The 15,121-nt window shown below is 60.9% G+C and overlaps 1 protein-coding gene across 2 annotated transcripts in view; it reads left to right on the top strand.

The window, feature by feature from the left end:
- Nucleotides 1–15,118, top strand: part of MYH7B (myosin heavy chain 7B) — a 52,968-nt gene extending 37,850 nt beyond the window's left edge. For both annotated transcript variants that reach the window (XM_029912607.1, XM_029912608.1), the window contains 16 exons: nucleotides 161–306; nucleotides 1,326–1,416; nucleotides 2,360–2,749; nucleotides 3,375–3,501; nucleotides 4,441–4,559; nucleotides 6,407–6,603; nucleotides 8,501–8,850; nucleotides 9,858–9,982; nucleotides 10,693–10,808; nucleotides 11,037–11,229; nucleotides 11,482–11,685; nucleotides 12,021–12,146; nucleotides 12,866–13,036; nucleotides 13,193–13,297; nucleotides 13,876–13,971; nucleotides 14,415–15,118. In XM_029912607.1, the coding sequence (XP_029768467.1) occupies nucleotides 161–306; nucleotides 1,326–1,416; nucleotides 2,360–2,749; nucleotides 3,375–3,501; nucleotides 4,441–4,559; nucleotides 6,407–6,603; nucleotides 8,501–8,850; nucleotides 9,858–9,982; nucleotides 10,693–10,808; nucleotides 11,037–11,229; nucleotides 11,482–11,685; nucleotides 12,021–12,146; nucleotides 12,866–13,036; nucleotides 13,193–13,297; nucleotides 13,876–13,971; nucleotides 14,415–14,612 (2,754 nt within the window). In that variant the 3' untranslated portion in view covers nucleotides 14,613–15,118. The remainder of the gene's footprint in view (nucleotides 1–160; nucleotides 307–1,325; nucleotides 1,417–2,359; nucleotides 2,750–3,374; nucleotides 3,502–4,440; nucleotides 4,560–6,406; nucleotides 6,604–8,500; nucleotides 8,851–9,857; nucleotides 9,983–10,692; nucleotides 10,809–11,036; nucleotides 11,230–11,481; nucleotides 11,686–12,020; nucleotides 12,147–12,865; nucleotides 13,037–13,192; nucleotides 13,298–13,875; nucleotides 13,972–14,414) is intronic.
- Nucleotides 15,119–15,121: the final 3 nt, after the last annotated feature.

The raw sequence follows: 15,121 nt of genomic DNA, 5'->3' as shown, positions 1-15,121 counted from the left end.
CCCGATGCAGAGGAGATATGTTAGATGCCATGCTAGGTTTCTGCCAGCAATGGAGAAGGGACCTCTCATCAGAGGCAGGAGGAAGTGGAGAAGCAGGAGATGTCAGGGGCACTGGAGGGAGTATTTCCCTTCCGAATTTACATTTCTTCCTTCTCTCCAGCTGGAAAGTTCCCTGGAGCAGGAGAAGAAGATCCGAATGGACCTGGAGCGAGCGAAGCGCAAGCTGGAAGGGGATCTGAAGCTGACCCAGGAGTCTGTGATGGATCTGGAGAACGACAAGCAGCAACTGGAGGAGAAACTCAAAAAGTGAGTGTTGACAGTGCCCGGGGAAATACCCCGCAGCCAACCCCAGCAGGCGCCGCTCCTGCCACCTGCTTCCTCCTGCACTGAGCAGGCCCGTGGGTGCAGTGGGCTGGAGTTCTCACTTCTTGGGGCTGTTTCCAGACTAGAAATTGCTGTTCTCCTTTGTAGCATCTAGTGATCCCAGCCATGCTCAGAACCCACTGCGCTGGGCACTACCCAGAGACCCAGGGAGAGGGTCTAACCAGCCCAGCGCAGGAGGGGTTCTCATCCCCATGTTGCCGTGGAGCCTGAGGCTCAGAGGATGCAGTAACTTACCCAGAGGAGCCTGTGGCAGAGGCAGGAACAGAGGCAGATCTCCCGACTCGTGGTCCAGAACTCTACCCGCCCGATCAAACTGCCTCCCAGCACTCCAGGCTTTGGGGAGAAAAGCACCCAAAGCTTTAAGAGAAGCTGCTGTGCTGAGCTGTCACCTGCAGCCCCCAGAGGCTGCAAATGTAACCGACAAGTTGGCAGGGTTGATATCACCTACCGCATCCCAATTCATGGAAGGGCCGTGTGCCCCCAGGGGAACCGCCCCGACCTAGGGATGGGCCGTGTGCCCCCAGGGGAACCACCCCGACCTAGGGATGGGCCGTGTGCCCCCAGGGGAACCACCCCGACCCAGGGATGGGCCGTGTGCCCCCGGGGGAACCGCCCCGAGGCAGGGATGGGCCGTGTGCCCCCGGGGGAACCGCCCCGACCCAGGGATGGGCCGTGTGCCCACAAGGGAACCGCCCCGAGGCAGGGATGGGCCGTGTGCCCCCCAGGGAACCCGATGTAGAGGGGTTGGCTTAGGTGCTCTGCTAGAGTTCTCCGAACAGTATAGGTTGCAAGTACAGGTTCATTCCTCCTTTGGTACAGGACAAAGCACGAGTCACTAGCTTGCAGGGAAGTCTCCTGCACTGGCCCCTGGGGGATAGGCTAGGAGGGGCCTGGCAGCTGTTCTCTGCCTAAGTGCAGGCCTATGTCCTGGTTCTGTGCAGGAAAGAGTTTGAGACAAGCCAGCTGAATTCAAGGATTGAAGATGAGCAAGTGCTTGGGGCCCAGCTGCAGAAGAAGATCAAAGAGCTGCAGGTAAAGGAGTGTTGTGCAGCGAACAGCCAGGGGGCTGGGGAGGAGAGTGCACCAGGGTGGACAGAGAAGCTTGTCCCTGAGCGGGCAGAGCACTGCCTGCCTCCCTGGGCCTGCTGCCTCCTCTGGGGAGCTGTGTGGAGAGGGCTCTGCTTTCCACCATCCCTTCCTGCCGGGACGTCCGAGCTAGTGTGTCTCCCCCGCCCCTCTCTCCAGCCCGGGGGACTCGATCCCAGTTCAGCTGGGCACGTTTCAGATCTAATGGAGCCAGCTGGCTTCCCCAGAAGCCCAGGAGCACCTTACGTGCCGACCCTGTGTGGGGCCTTGAGAGAGGTGTTCTTGTGAGCAGCGCTCTGAGCACTGACCTCACTGAGCCCTGCAGGGATGCCTGGGGAAAGCCAAGCCAGCGCAGTGGGGCTGGTGCGCTCCAGACCAATGCCAGGCAGGATCTGTAGGGGAGGCAGGTTAAATGGGGTTGGGTTTGCGGGTTTTTTAATTAAAAACTCAAAGACAAGCTCCTGGCCTTTCAGCCGGGAGGGAGCTAGCCCTTTGCCTGCACACCAGAACCTCAAATCCAACCCCCCAAACCCTGATGTCACAGTTTGGGCCCATCTCACAAAGGGCCAAACCAGAACCCCAGGGCTGGATCGCCCTAGCTATGGGGGTGGGGCTGGGCTTGGAATCCTGATTCACAGCTGGACCCAGATTGGGTGGCTCAGACCCAGCTCTCCAAAGGCTTTAGGGGTGATCGTGTTAGCAGAGTCAGCATTGGGACTGCTGCTGGGACATTAGCCCAGCCCGGGAGCCTGGGGCACTGGCTGCCTGTCCCAGTGGGGTGGCTTGGTGCTGCAGTGAGGCTCTCGCTCCAGCTGGGACGGCGAGGATGCTGGTGCTGCCAGCGTTTTGCCTGGCCCCATAGCACCTGCCACACTTTGTCCCCCGCCAGGCCCGCATTGAGGAGCTGGAGGAGGAGCTGGAGGCCGAGCGAGCGGCGAGGGCCAAGGTGGAGAAGCAGCGCGCGGAAGTGGCGCGGGAGCTGGAGGAGCTGAGCGAGCGGCTGGAGGAGGCGGGCGGCGTGACGGCTGTCCAGCTGGAGATGAACAAGAAACGGGAGGCAGAGTTCCTGAAGCTGCGCAGGGACCTGGAGGAGGCGACGCTGCAGCACGAGTCGACGGCTGCGGTCCTGCGCAAGAAGCACGCCGACACCGTGGCCGAGCTGGGCGAGCAGATCGACAACCTGCAGAGGGTCAAGCAGAAGCTGGAGAAGGAGAAGAGTGAGATGAAGATGGAGGTGGACGACCTGTCGTCCAACATTGAGTATCTCACCAAGAACAAGGTGAGGGGTTGGGGAGCTGTGAGCAGGGCTGCCCCCCACTGGGTGGAACCAGACCTGCTTTGGGGTGGGGGATTAGGGTGCCTGAGAGCGGCTGGAGGCCGAGGCAGGCTCTAAGTTCTAACACGGCAAGTGCAGGTGGTTTGCGCAGGAGCCTGGGGCTCTGAGCTCAGCTCTGATGTTCGCTTGGCCAAGTCACTAACCTCCCTGCCTCCAGGTGCAAGTGGGGATAACGACGCGTACCTGCTCTGTGCTGGGGGGCAGGGGGGACTCTGAAGCTGCTAAGATCAGAGCAAAGGCTGGAACCGTTGGCGTTGAAAGCCCTAGATGCTGCATGTGTACAGAACAACAGCTGAGCTGTCTGAAGGCAGCTGCAGGTCCTGTTCCTCTACCGAGAGGGACATGCGAGGGTCCCCTACTGGCAGAGCTCTGTGTGAGAGGCTAATGGGAATCCTGTTTTGCATCACTCAGCTGGGTCAGAGAAGGGGGGATGACCCAGTCTCAAACCATAGCCTAGGAGACAGGACAGTTCCCGGGGAGGTGTGTTCAGCAGCTGAGCCTGTTTGGAAGAACAAAGTTGTCTAGCTCAGGGCTGCCGATCTGACGCTGCCCTGGCTGCTCGCTGCAGGCAAATGCAGAGAAGCTGTGCCGAACGTATGAGGACCAGCTGAGCGAGGCCAAGTCCAAAGTGGATGAGCTGCAGCGCCAGCTGGCCGAAGTGAGCACCCAGCGCGGCCGGCTGCAGACTGAGAACGGTAGGTTCGGAACGCCTTCGCCCAGCTCCGGGACTGGCTGAGAGGGGCCCCGAGGCTGGGCTTGCTAAACCGGGGTTCTGGGATCAGCCACTTGCAGTTTGTCCTGCCTCTCGGAGAGGTCAATGTGCTATTCTGGCAAAGCGGTGCCCCTGAGGAGCTGAGCAGCTGCTGAACGTACCTGCCGGCCCCACTCAGGGCGGGCAGCGTGGCCAGCCGAGACAGAACAGGAGAGGAGTAGTGTCAGCATCCATGTGGCTATGGAATGTGCCATGACCTCAAGTGTTAACAGCAGGAAGCTACCTGCTGGCAGAGTTCCCCCTCTGCCCCAGCAGTGCAGCTGCTGCCTTTGGGTCCAAGGATGCCAGGCTGGAGCCCCGGCAAGGCTGGGTTCTGCCCAGATTCTCCTGGGATCTGTGCTGAAAGGGCTGAGTGCATCAGGGAGCTAGGACATTAAGCTGAGGTCCCTGCTGCCCAGGTGAGAGGTAAAGAGCCCCTGGCACGAGGGATAATAGGCCCATTGCCCAGGCCAACACCCCCCCTACCAGCAAACCAGGTTCTGCTACCCTAGACCATGTGGGGACCATCCAGGGCCCAGACTAGCTGCCAGCTCCTCTCAGCCTGTCTGAGATCCAGCTCATTGCTTGGGGGATGGGAAGTGCTAGATAAAGTCCATTTTGACTGACTCTGAGCTAGTGATGGGCCATAACTGCAAGGCCGGGTCCAGACTCCTCCAGCTCTGCGGGAGCTCAGAGATGGGCTCAGGCCTATTGCTGTGAGTGAGCGCATCACCTTGGGCCCCCTGGAACAGTAGGCAGTTGGGGGTCAGTTCTGCGCCACATCAGTCAGGGGCCCCAGGGAGCTGAAGGACACGAGCACACGGCCTTGCACGGCTTCCATTTGCCCAGCTCCATTGCGGTTGTTTGGCTTTGTCTGCACTAGGGGAGCTAAGCCGGCTGCTGGAGGAAAAGGAGTCGTTTATAAACCAGCTGAGCCGTGGCAAGACTTCGTTTACCCAGACTATTGAGGAACTCAAGAGGCAGCTGGAAGAAGAGACCAAGGTAAGGCTGTGTGAGGGAGACGACTGGCTCTCTGGGGCCTCTCTCCTGCGGGAGGGAGGTTTGCTGGCCAGCCAGGAAGGGAGCTGGGCAGCCCAGCAATGCGGATTTGCACCTGGGTCCCTAGAAAGGGATGGAAAAATCACAGAATCATAGCAGATTAAGGTTGGAAGAGACCTCAGGAGGTCATCTAGTCCAACCTCCTGCTCAAAGCAGGACCAACCCCAACTAAATCATCCCAGCCAGGGCTTTGTCAAGCCGAGCCTTAAAAGCCTCTAAGGATGGAGATTCCACCACCTCCCGAGGTAACCCATTCCAGTGCTTCATCATACTCCTAGTGAAATAGTTTTTCCTAATATCCAACCTAGAGCTCCCCCACTGCAACTTGAGACCATTGCTCCTTGTTCTGTCATCTGCCACCACTGAGAACAGTCTAGATCCATCCTCTTTGGAACCCCCCTTCAGGTAGTTGAAGGCTGATATCAAATCCCCCCTCACTCTTCTCTTCTGCAGAATAAATAAGCCCAGTTCCCTCAGCCTCTCCTCGTAAGTCATGTGCCCCAGCCCCCTAATCATTTTAATTGCCCTCTGCTGGACTCTCTCCAATTTGTCCACATCCTTTCTGTAGTGGAGGGGGGGGCCCAAACTGGACGCAATACTCCAGATGTGGTCTCACCAGTGCCGAATAGAGGGGAATAATCACTTCCCTCGATCTGCTGGCAATGCTCCTACTAATGCAGCCCAATATGCTGTTAGCCTTCTTGGCAACAAGGGCGCACTGTTTACTCATATCCAGCTTCTCGTCCACTGTAATCCCTAGGTCCTTTTCTGCAGAACTGCCACTTAGCCAGTCGGTCCCCAGCCTGTAGCAGTGAATGGGATTCTTCTGCCCTAAGTGCAGGACTCTGCACTTGTCCTTGTTGAACCTCATCAGATTTCTTTTGGCCCAATCCTCTAATTTGTCTAGGTCCCTCTGGACCCTATCCTCCACATATCTACCTCTCCCCCCAGCTTAGTGTCATCCATGAACTTGCTGAGGGTGCAATCCATCCCATCATCCAGATCATTAATGAACATGTTGAACAAAACCGTCCCCAGGACCGACCCCTGGGGCACTCCGCTTGACACCGGCTGCCAACTAGACATCGAGCCGTTGATCACTAACCGTTGAGCCCAACGATCTAGCCAGCTTTCTATCCACCAAACTCCCAGTCATCGGCCAGACCAACACTGGGCCTGGCCATGCTCAGGGGCACCCAGCCCAGCCAAACCCGGCAAGGGGCTGAAGTCACTGCTCTGAGCAGCTCTGAGGGTAGCTGTGCGTGGGGGCCTTGGCCAGCACAGACCCTGGGAAAGGGACCCTGCGCCTGGTGCTGGGGTTGGATCCAACCCTGATAAGTCGTGAGCAGTAGCTCAGCCCAGGCAGTGGCTTTCTGGGGCCCTGTGTGAAGGGAGCTGGTGGGTGTTGGTCTGTCACCCAGCAGGCTGCTCTCTGCACACCCCCACATGCACCCCCACCACTGCACAACTTGGGGTCAGTCTCAGCAGAGTGGCCAGGGAGGCTGAACCCGCTTCTGCTAGGCTGCCCCTGCAGGGCCGGTTTGTGGCACACAGGAGGGGAGACCAGCACTGCTGCTGCCGGTGCGGGACGTGCCCTACACAGAAAGCACCAGTTCCCAGGCCAGCAATCCAGCATCCTTCACTGGAGCTAGACTCCCCGCGCTAAAGGAGGCACTGCCCCAGCCGGTCCCGGCCTTGGGCAGCACTGGTTAAGCGTGAAGACTGACTCCCACCCCAGGCCTGGGGGGAGCCCGCTGCCCATCTCGGCTCTTCTGCCTTCCCCTTTGCAGTCCAAAAATGCCTTGGCTCATGCTCTGCAAGCCTCGCGCCATGACTGCGACCTGCTGCGGGAGCAGTACGAGGAGGAGGTGGAAGCCAAGGGGGAGCTCCAGAGGACCCTGTCGAAGGCCAATGCTGAGGTGGCCCAGTGGAGAACCAAGTACGAGACAGATGCCATTCAGAGGACAGAGGAGCTGGAGGAAGCCAAGTAAGTTCCAGCAAGGTTCATGCACTGGGCACTGGCTGCTCCATCCTCCTGCTGAGGCCGCTTGGGAGCAGATCTCCTGGGTGGCTGCAGGTCTCTGCAAAGGGATAGAGCACCTCCTGAGCTGACACTCCCATGTATATCTGCAGAGACATCTCTGCGTTCACACAGAGACGCAGCCTGGCTCAGCGAACGCCCGCATGCTGGACCCGGCAAAGGGATACGTTGCCTGTTGGCACTGAGTGGGAGAGCAGGGTTCTCTGCCTCAAGCTGCCCACCACCAGTGCTGCCCAGGGACTGCCCTGAACGTCCAGCATGTTGCTCAGTGGGGGCTTGCATCAGCCAACATGTCTATGGGTGCACACACAGCCATGTGCCAAATGGGTTTGCATGGGGGCCGGCAGCTGTCCAATGGGTGGAGTGGCGTTTGTGGAAGAACATAAGAACGGCCATATGGGGTCAGACCAAAGGTCCATCTAGCGCAGTATCCTGTCTTCTGACAATGCCAAGTGCCCCAGAGGGAATGAACAGAACAGGTAATCATCAAGTGAGCCACCCCCTGCTGCCCATTCCCAGCTCTGGCAAACAGAGGGTAGGGACACCATCCCTGCCCATCCTGCTAATAGCCATTGATGGACCTATCCATGAATTTATCTAGTTCTTTTTTGAACCCTGTTACAGTTTTGGCCTTCACAACATCCTCTGGCAAGGAGTTCCACAGGTTGACTGTGTGTTATGTGAAGAAATACTTCCTTTTTGTTTGTTTTAAAACTCCTGTCTATTACTGTCATTGGGTGACCGCTAGTTCTTGTGTGTAAGTTGGGGAATTGTACTGCTAGTGTGGGGAACTTTCCTGGCTTATACGCTACCCTGGTGGAATTGGCTAGCGAAAGGATCTGAGTCCTCGCTCCCACTCCCTTTACCCAGAGAGGGAGGGCTCCACTTCCCCTCTCCTGTGTGGCAGAGTCCTCGCTCTAGGGCACGGGGACATCACAAACAGCTATCTCTGGAAAGGAAGGGAAGTTCACAGTCTGTCCCTCACATGTCCCAGGCCATGGCTGTGCTGCAGGGATGCCGCAGGTCAGACACTTGCTCTGGCGGTGGCCACATGCCCTCAGGCAGTAGGTGGCAGGACCCTTCTTCCCAGTGTCGCATCCTCCCTCCTCCCCGCATCTGGGTTACGATCTCCCTCCCAGTGTGTCCTGCAAGGCCTTGTGGCTGGGGGCGTCTCCCTGCGCTGGGCCCACTGCCCAGGCTCCCCCCCTCTCTCCCCAGCCGCTCACTGCACTTGGCTCTGGCCTGCTCCAGCTCCACTCTGCCTCAGCGCTGCTGCTGCTGCTCTGCCTCCAGCTCCCTGGGCTGCTCCTCCGGCCCCACTCCCCAGCTCAGCTCGGGCTCCTGCCCTCTCCTTAGCTCTGCCCCATTCTGGCCCAGGCAGCTCCAGCTCACACGGAGGACAGGATCCCCAGCCTCCTGACTCCCTCATTGGCCTGCTTGCCCTGTCAATCAGGCTGACCTGGAGCTTTGGCCTCTCCCCATTGGCCCTGGGGACTGTCAGTCTCACGGTCCTGATTTCTCATCAGCCCTTCCCCCTTCTTTTGGTACTGGGAGAGGGCCAACCCAACCCCCGCTGCATTTAATGAGAGGCCAGCAGCCCCCTTACGTCTGGGCCCAGAACGCCTTCCTTCCTTCCTCTCCGGGTCAGGACAGGAGAATCCAGAGGATGGGCTTGAGCCCAAGTCCATTGAGGTCAATGGCAAGATTCCCCCTGACTCCCCGGGCTTGGAATCAGGCCCCTGTTGATTGAATTGGCTTGAGGCTCATGCCTGCTGGGGTCTGGGTCCACGCGTGGGAGCTGCTGTGCCCAGCCTCTAGCTCACCCTCTAACGGCGGTTGACAGGAAGAAGCTGGCCATCCGGCTGCAGGAGGCAGAGGAGGCTGTGGAGGCAGCGCATGCCAAGTGCTCCTCCCTGGAGAAGACCAAGCACCGGCTGCAGACGGAGATCGAGGACCTGTCCATCGACCTGGAGAGAGCCAACTCTGCAGCCGCCGCGCTGGACAAGAAGCAGCGCAACTTCGACCGGATCCTGGCTGAATGGAAGCAGAAGTACGAGGAGACCCAGGCAGAGCTGGAGTCCTCGCAGAAAGAGTCGCGCAGCCTGAGCACAGAGCTCTTCAAACTCAAGAACGCCTACGAGGAGTCCCTGGACAACCTGGAAACCCTCAAACGCGAGAACAAGAACCTCCAAGGTACAGCCGGGCTCCGGCATCCAGCTCCGCATCCCTGGGGCTGGGCACAGCTGGGCTGCGGCCCTCAGCTCCGCGTCCCTGGGGCTGGGCACAGCCAGGCTCCGGCACCCAGCTCCGCGTCCATGGGGCTGGGTACAGACAGGCTCCGGCCCTGAGCTCCGTGTCTATGGGGCTGGGTACAGCTGGGCTCCGGCACCCAGCTCTGCGTCCCTGGGGCTGGGCACAGCCGGGTTCCGGCCCTCAGCTCCGCGTCCCTGGGGCTGGGCGCAGCTGGGCTCCGGCACTCAGCACCACCCCTCTGCCTGTCCCTGGGGCTGGGCAGTGTTTGTGTCTCTTCCTCCCTGGCTCAGTGTAGAGCACTGCACTAGCAGCACTGCAAGGCAGGGCACTTGCGCTATGAACCCCTGGGATAGTCACTTGTGTTGAGGGATAGACTTGCCTTCCAGGCAGGGATTTGACCCCACCTCGGCTGGGGTGTGTTTGGCCCCGCCAGGCCCTCGGATGGGTGTGAGTTTCGCCCTGCCTTCCCCTTGGCCCGGGTGTGTTTGGCCCTGTGTGGCAGTTTGCACCACCCCAGGCTGGGCCGCTGGACTTGGGGGGCCCCAGGCCCCATCCCACTGGCTGCTAGTCTGAAATCAGCGGTCGTTCATCGAAGCTGCATTGTGTCCAAGGCAGCATGGGGGCGCCCCAGGGCCAGCACTTTGCTCCTGCCTGCTGAGCACAGCCGTGTCTCTGGGCCCACTGGCCAGTGTGGGGGCTTGAGGGGTGGCTGGCAGAGCCCCTGCCCAGCTGCAAGTGCCCAAACAGCCCACTTGAGGGCTTGGGCCTGCAGGTAGGGCTGGGAGGGGTCCAAATCCACATCCCATGGCTGCGAGTCTGGCCGTTTGCCGTTTGTCCCAGGATGGGGGGAGGGGGTCGAAGCCGGGGGCTTTGCTTGACAGTCGTGGGAAAGCCGGCGGTTAGGGAAACGCAGGCCCTACGTGCTCACGCTCTGGCCTCCTGCCCAGAGGAGATCGCCGACCTGACGGACCAGATCAGCCTGAGCGGCAAGACCATTCACGAGCTGGAGAAGGTGAAGAAGGCCCTGGAGGGCGAGAAGAGCGATATCCAGGCAGCGCTGGAGGAGGCTGAGGTGGGTTTGGGCCGCCCTGAGGGAAGGGGTGGGGCTCATGCTAACCAATGCCCCATTCCATGGCCTTGCACACTGCAATGCCCTGTGCAGCCCCCTCCCTGTGGTGCCCCAGGGCCGGGGCTCCGAACACAGCACTCTCTTCTGGGTGCCGTCAGCCTGTCAGAAACGCTCTCCGAGCCACTGCCGCCCCGGCACCCCTTCACCCACGTTGCTTTTGGGCAGTCATTAGACACTCCCCAAACAACCACCCCTGCCCAGCACAATGGCTGCCACCTGCCCAGAGGCCTGTGGGTTCATGGGGGCTGTGGGGCAGGACTCCTGGGCTCTGTCCCTGCTCCGGCCCTAACGTGTTCTGTGACCCTGGGCAAGTCACGGCATTTGTCCCTTGGGTTCCCCATTTGCCAGTGGGGGGTTGCAAGGATCCCCAGCGAGCCTGTCGCTCGCAGTGCAGCCGACGGCCGCTGTTCTCTGTGGCTGAGTGCGCGGCCGGCCGGTTCAGCCAGCCAGCACTGGGGCAGGGCGAGGGTTACCACCTCTAACCCAGCAACTCTGCCCCTCGGTCTCTTCGCCCCGCTGCGCCCAGCGCAGGCCAGCTCTAGCGCCCGGCCTCTTGGTACAGCCACGTTTTCAAAGGGGAGGCAGGGCCAGAGCCAGCCAGGAGAGGGACCCCACAATGCATGACACCAATGCCCATCTGCTGCTGCCTGTAGGGGGCGCTGGAGCATGAGGAGAGCAAGACCCTGCGGATCCAGCTCGAGCTGTCCCAGATCAAGGCTGACGTGGAGAGGAAACTGGCTGAGAAAGACGAGGAGTTTGAGAACCTCAGGTAGGGGGGCCCTGGGCAGGAGCCCTGGCAGCACCTGCCTGTGCCCACCTCCCATTGCTATCTAACCCACGGGCGTGGCTTGGCAGAGCTCTCTGCAGAGCTGGCATAACCCCAGGGTAAAGGCAAAGGGCAGGGGGCCCAGGCCGCCTCTGGGTTAGGAGCTCTGGGGCTGGCCCCGAACAGTAAGCTCTCAGCACTGGCGGTGGATTAACCCTTCTCCTCGCGCAGGCGTAACCACCAACGAGCCATGGACTCCATGCAGGCCACACTGGATGCAGAGGCCAAGGCCAGGAACGAGGCCATCCGGCTGAGGAAGAAGATGGAGGGCGACCTGAACGAGATGGAGATCCAGCTGAGCCATGCCAACCGCCAGGCCGCCGAGTCCCAGAAACTTGTCCGGCAGCTCCAGGCCCAAATCAAGGTCAGTGGGGGGCAGGGCGGGGGGCAGGGCTGCAGCTGCTGCGCTGGGTGGGGATGATTACAGCGCTCTGGAGTTGTCCTAGGCCCCAGCTGAAGGCAGGGGCAAGGCCAGCTGGTGCACCAGCTGGCCCTGCCCTGCCCGCTGCCAGCCAGAAGCTGATGGCCCCGGGCCTGCATCCAGCCACGCTCTGGGTGGATTAGGCCCTGTCCATCTCCCTCCCCCCTTGACTGTGTGTGTGGCCGCTGTGGGCAGGACTTGCAGATCGAACTGGACGACACCTTGCGCCACAACGATGACCTGAAGGAGCAGGCGGCAGCCCTGGAAAGGCGCAACAACCTGCTGCTGGCCGAGGTGGAGGAGCTGCGGGCAGCGCTGGAGCAGGCCGAGCGGGGCAGGAAGCTGGCTGAGCAGGAACTGCTGGAGGCCACCGAGAGAGTCAACCTGCTGCACTCCCAGGTGAGCGGGAGCCTGCGCGGGCCCAGCCCATGGGGCAGGGGGGCACACACAGGGCAGTTTGCTGGGCCCCTTCACCCCACACAGCACAGCGCCCTGGGCCACTGAGCTGCGAGTGCCAAGCTCCAGGCCCTTCCACACTGCGAGGTCAGAGACTATGGAGGTGACTGGAACCAGCCAAGGCCCTGCCACTGCCCAGCCCAGTCCAGTCCGGGCCTGCCCTGTGGGAACAGCCCTGTGCCACCCACCCCCATTTGAACAGCCCACCCTGCCCCTGTGCAAACAGCCCCGGCCCTGTCCCATCCCACGCGAATAACCCGGCCCTGTTGCTGCTCCAGAACACAGGCCTGATTAACCACAAGAAGAAGATAGAGGCGGACCTCGCCCAGCTGAGCTCGGAGGTGGAGGAGGCCGTGCAGGAGTGTCGCAACGCTGAGGAGAAGGCCAAGAAAGCCATTACCGATGTAAGGGAGCGGTGGTGGTGGTGGGGGGTGCTGGCCGCAGGCTCAGCAAGCAGGCGGGGCCCTCAGGGAAAGGCCCTGCGTGGTCATGCACCCTGGTGCTGCAGCAGGCCGGTATTCATAGAGTCCATGGCCAGAAGGGACCACTGTGATCCCCTTGTCTGAGCTCCTGTATAACAGGCCAGAGACCGGCCCCACAACAATCCCTAGAGCAGAACATGTAGAAAAACACCCAGTGCTGATTCAAAACCTGCTGTGCTGGAGCCTCCCCCAGGGCCCTTGGTAAATTGTTCCAGAGGGTAATTCCCCTCCCTGGTAAACACTTACGTTGTATTTCCAGTCTGAATGGGTCTAGCTTCAGCTCCTAGCCACTGGATCCTGTTAGACCTTCCTCTGCTAGACTGAAGAGCCCAGTATTAAATATTGGTTCCTTATGCAGGTACTTGCAGACTGTGATCAAGTCACCCCGAACCATCTCTTTGTTAAGCTAAGTTGATTGAGCTCCACGAGGTTCTCACAATAAGGCAGCAGCTCAGGTTGTTCGGGGTTCACTGCTGCCCTCCATGTACCACCTGTGGTGAAGGGGGTGTCACGGATCAGCAGCCGGTGTGGGATGGACAACGAGCCTGCATCCCTCTCCAGCACTCCTGCCAGCGGCACTGACTGATTGCACGAGGCCCGGCCCAGGCACTGACAGACCCCCCTTCCTTTGGTCCCCTCAGGCAGCCATGATGGCGGAGGAGCTGAAGAAAGAGCAGGACACCAGCGCACACCTGGAGCGGATGAAGAAGAACATGGAGCAGACCATCAAGGACCTGCAGATGCGCCTGGACGAGGCCGAGCAGATCGCCCTGAAAGGGGGCAAGAAGCAGATCCAGAAGCTGGAGGCCAGGGTAAGTGCTGGCAGGGGCCCCAAGTGCAGACTGGGCTCAGGTGGGGTGGTCTCCCCCAGCTCCTCCCCCGCTGCTAGGCCAGGGCCTGGCCCTCCCAGCTCAGCCTGATCTGGGCAGTTGGGAACCCAGAGCTGACCGCCCTGCTTCTGCCCACAGGTGCGCGAGCTGGAAGGGGAGCTAGATATCGAGCAGAAGAAGAACGCCGAGACCCAGAAAGGCATTCGCAAATACGAGAGGAGGGTCAAGGAGCTGACCTACCAGGTACAGCCCTGCAGGGCTCCCATCCCCTCTCACCAACCCCCACAGCCAGTTCCCTGCCTCCCCCTGCTCCCACACCAGGCTCCCGATGTCCCCCCCCCCCACTCCAGGCTCCCAGCCCCCATCCCCTGTACTGAGCTCCCAGCCCCACCTGCCTGCCCCCACACAGGACTCCAAGGCCCACCCACCTCAGGTGCCAAGCCTCAGCCCCTGCCCTGCAGGAGGCCCCAGTCCCTAGGCACAGCACACATCACCTGCAAGAAAACCCACAGAGTCTTCCAGCCCTCCCAGGGCAACATGGGGCTTCTGGCCCAATCCCTCCTGACTTCTGCTGCCCTGGGGTGGCCTCCTCCTTGCCCCAAGGTAGGAAGCAGTGGCTGAGCAGCCATGAGCGAGCCTGGGCTCTGTGGGGAGGGGGTGGGGGTCTGTGGCAGTGGAGCTTCACTGTGGGTCCATGGGGAGGGGAGATCAGCCAGTAAGGGAAAGTGGGGGAGGGGAAGCTGTGGACAGGCCAGGGGCAGGCAGCAGCCTGGGTGGCAGGGGCTGACGACTCACTAGCAGTCCTGGCTGGGCTCTTTCAGACTGAGGAGGACAGGAAGAACCTGGCACGGATGCAGGACCTGATTGACAAACTGCAGAGCAAGGTCAAGAGCTACAAGCGCCAGTTCGAGGAGGCGGTAAGTGCCAGGCTGAGATCCCACGCCCCTGCCCTCTTAGACAGGACACACCTGGCCCTGCTCCTGCCGGGCTGGAGCCCGGACCCCTCTCCTGCCAGGGCTCAGCCTGCTCCTGAATAGCCTGGGCTTCCCCATAACCCAGCACTGGGACCAGAGCGATCCCAAGGCTCAAGCCAGCCGGGGTCCTCGCCACTCCGCTGGGGAGCCCTCCTTGCAGCAGAGGTGTGAACATGCTGGCAGGGCAGGAGGGGACAATTGTACCAGCCCTGCCAATACCCTGCCCAGTCTGTGGAGGGGGCCTAGGCTCCAGGGCTGGGATCCCAGCACCGTCCCTTGCTGAGGGAGATGTACAAAGCTGCCCAGGAAGTGAGGGGCTGGCACCTCAGTCCAGGCCGCGGCTGGTCTTTGGAGAGTCCTGACCCCCTTTGCACTGCCGGGCGCAGGAGCAGCAGGCCAACTCCAACCTGGTGAAGTACCGCAAGGTGCAGCACGAGCTGGACGACGCCGAGGAGCGGGCCGACATCGCCGAGACGCAGGTGAACAAGCTGCGCTCCCGCACCAGGGACGTCATCACCTCCAAGGTAAGGCACTTGCTGCAGAGCCTGGCTCTGCGGAGCACTGGGGGGCCCAGTGAGGCCTGAACTAACACGGATGTGGGCCCTGAGAAGGGAAGGGGAGGGGCAGAGAAGCTGTCCGGGGCTACAGCCAGCTCCATCTTTGCACGAGCCCCATAGGCAGCGAGTCCCACGGCTGCAGGCTTATCAAATGGGCCCACAGACCCCTGCTCCTCTCAACTGCCAGGCCCCCTGGGGCCAGGCTGAGACCAGCCAGGAGGAGCGGCTGCATCAGGCCAGGTCCATGCATGTGAACAGCAGCCACTCCAGGGAGTGAGCCATGTACCTCGACTCAGACAGGTGCCTGGCCCAGACCTCTGCAGAGGGCGCTGCCGCTGGCAGGATGGTTGCGCCCTGCTCCACCCCAGCAAGTCAAACGTCCTGAGTCCGTGTTTCTTTTCTGTTGCCAGCACGAGGAGTAGGAGCCGCAGCGCCCGCCCCGCCACCATCACACCTGCCTGTTGTGTGTTAGGTGCAACTGGCTGCAACAGTCATTGCATCTCTATGCTGAGTGAATAAACAGCTTCCAAAGAGCA

The sequence above is a fragment of the Terrapene carolina genome, unplaced genomic scaffold, assembly GCF_002925995.2.
Source record: "Terrapene carolina triunguis isolate 2854851 unplaced genomic scaffold, T_m_triunguis-2.0 Scaffold233, whole genome shotgun sequence".
In the NCBI taxonomy this organism is placed as follows: domain Eukaryota; kingdom Metazoa; phylum Chordata; order Testudines; family Emydidae; genus Terrapene; species Terrapene triunguis.
The sequence above is the reverse complement of the archived record's forward strand: the minus strand, read 5'-3'. Positions and strand labels throughout refer to the sequence as shown.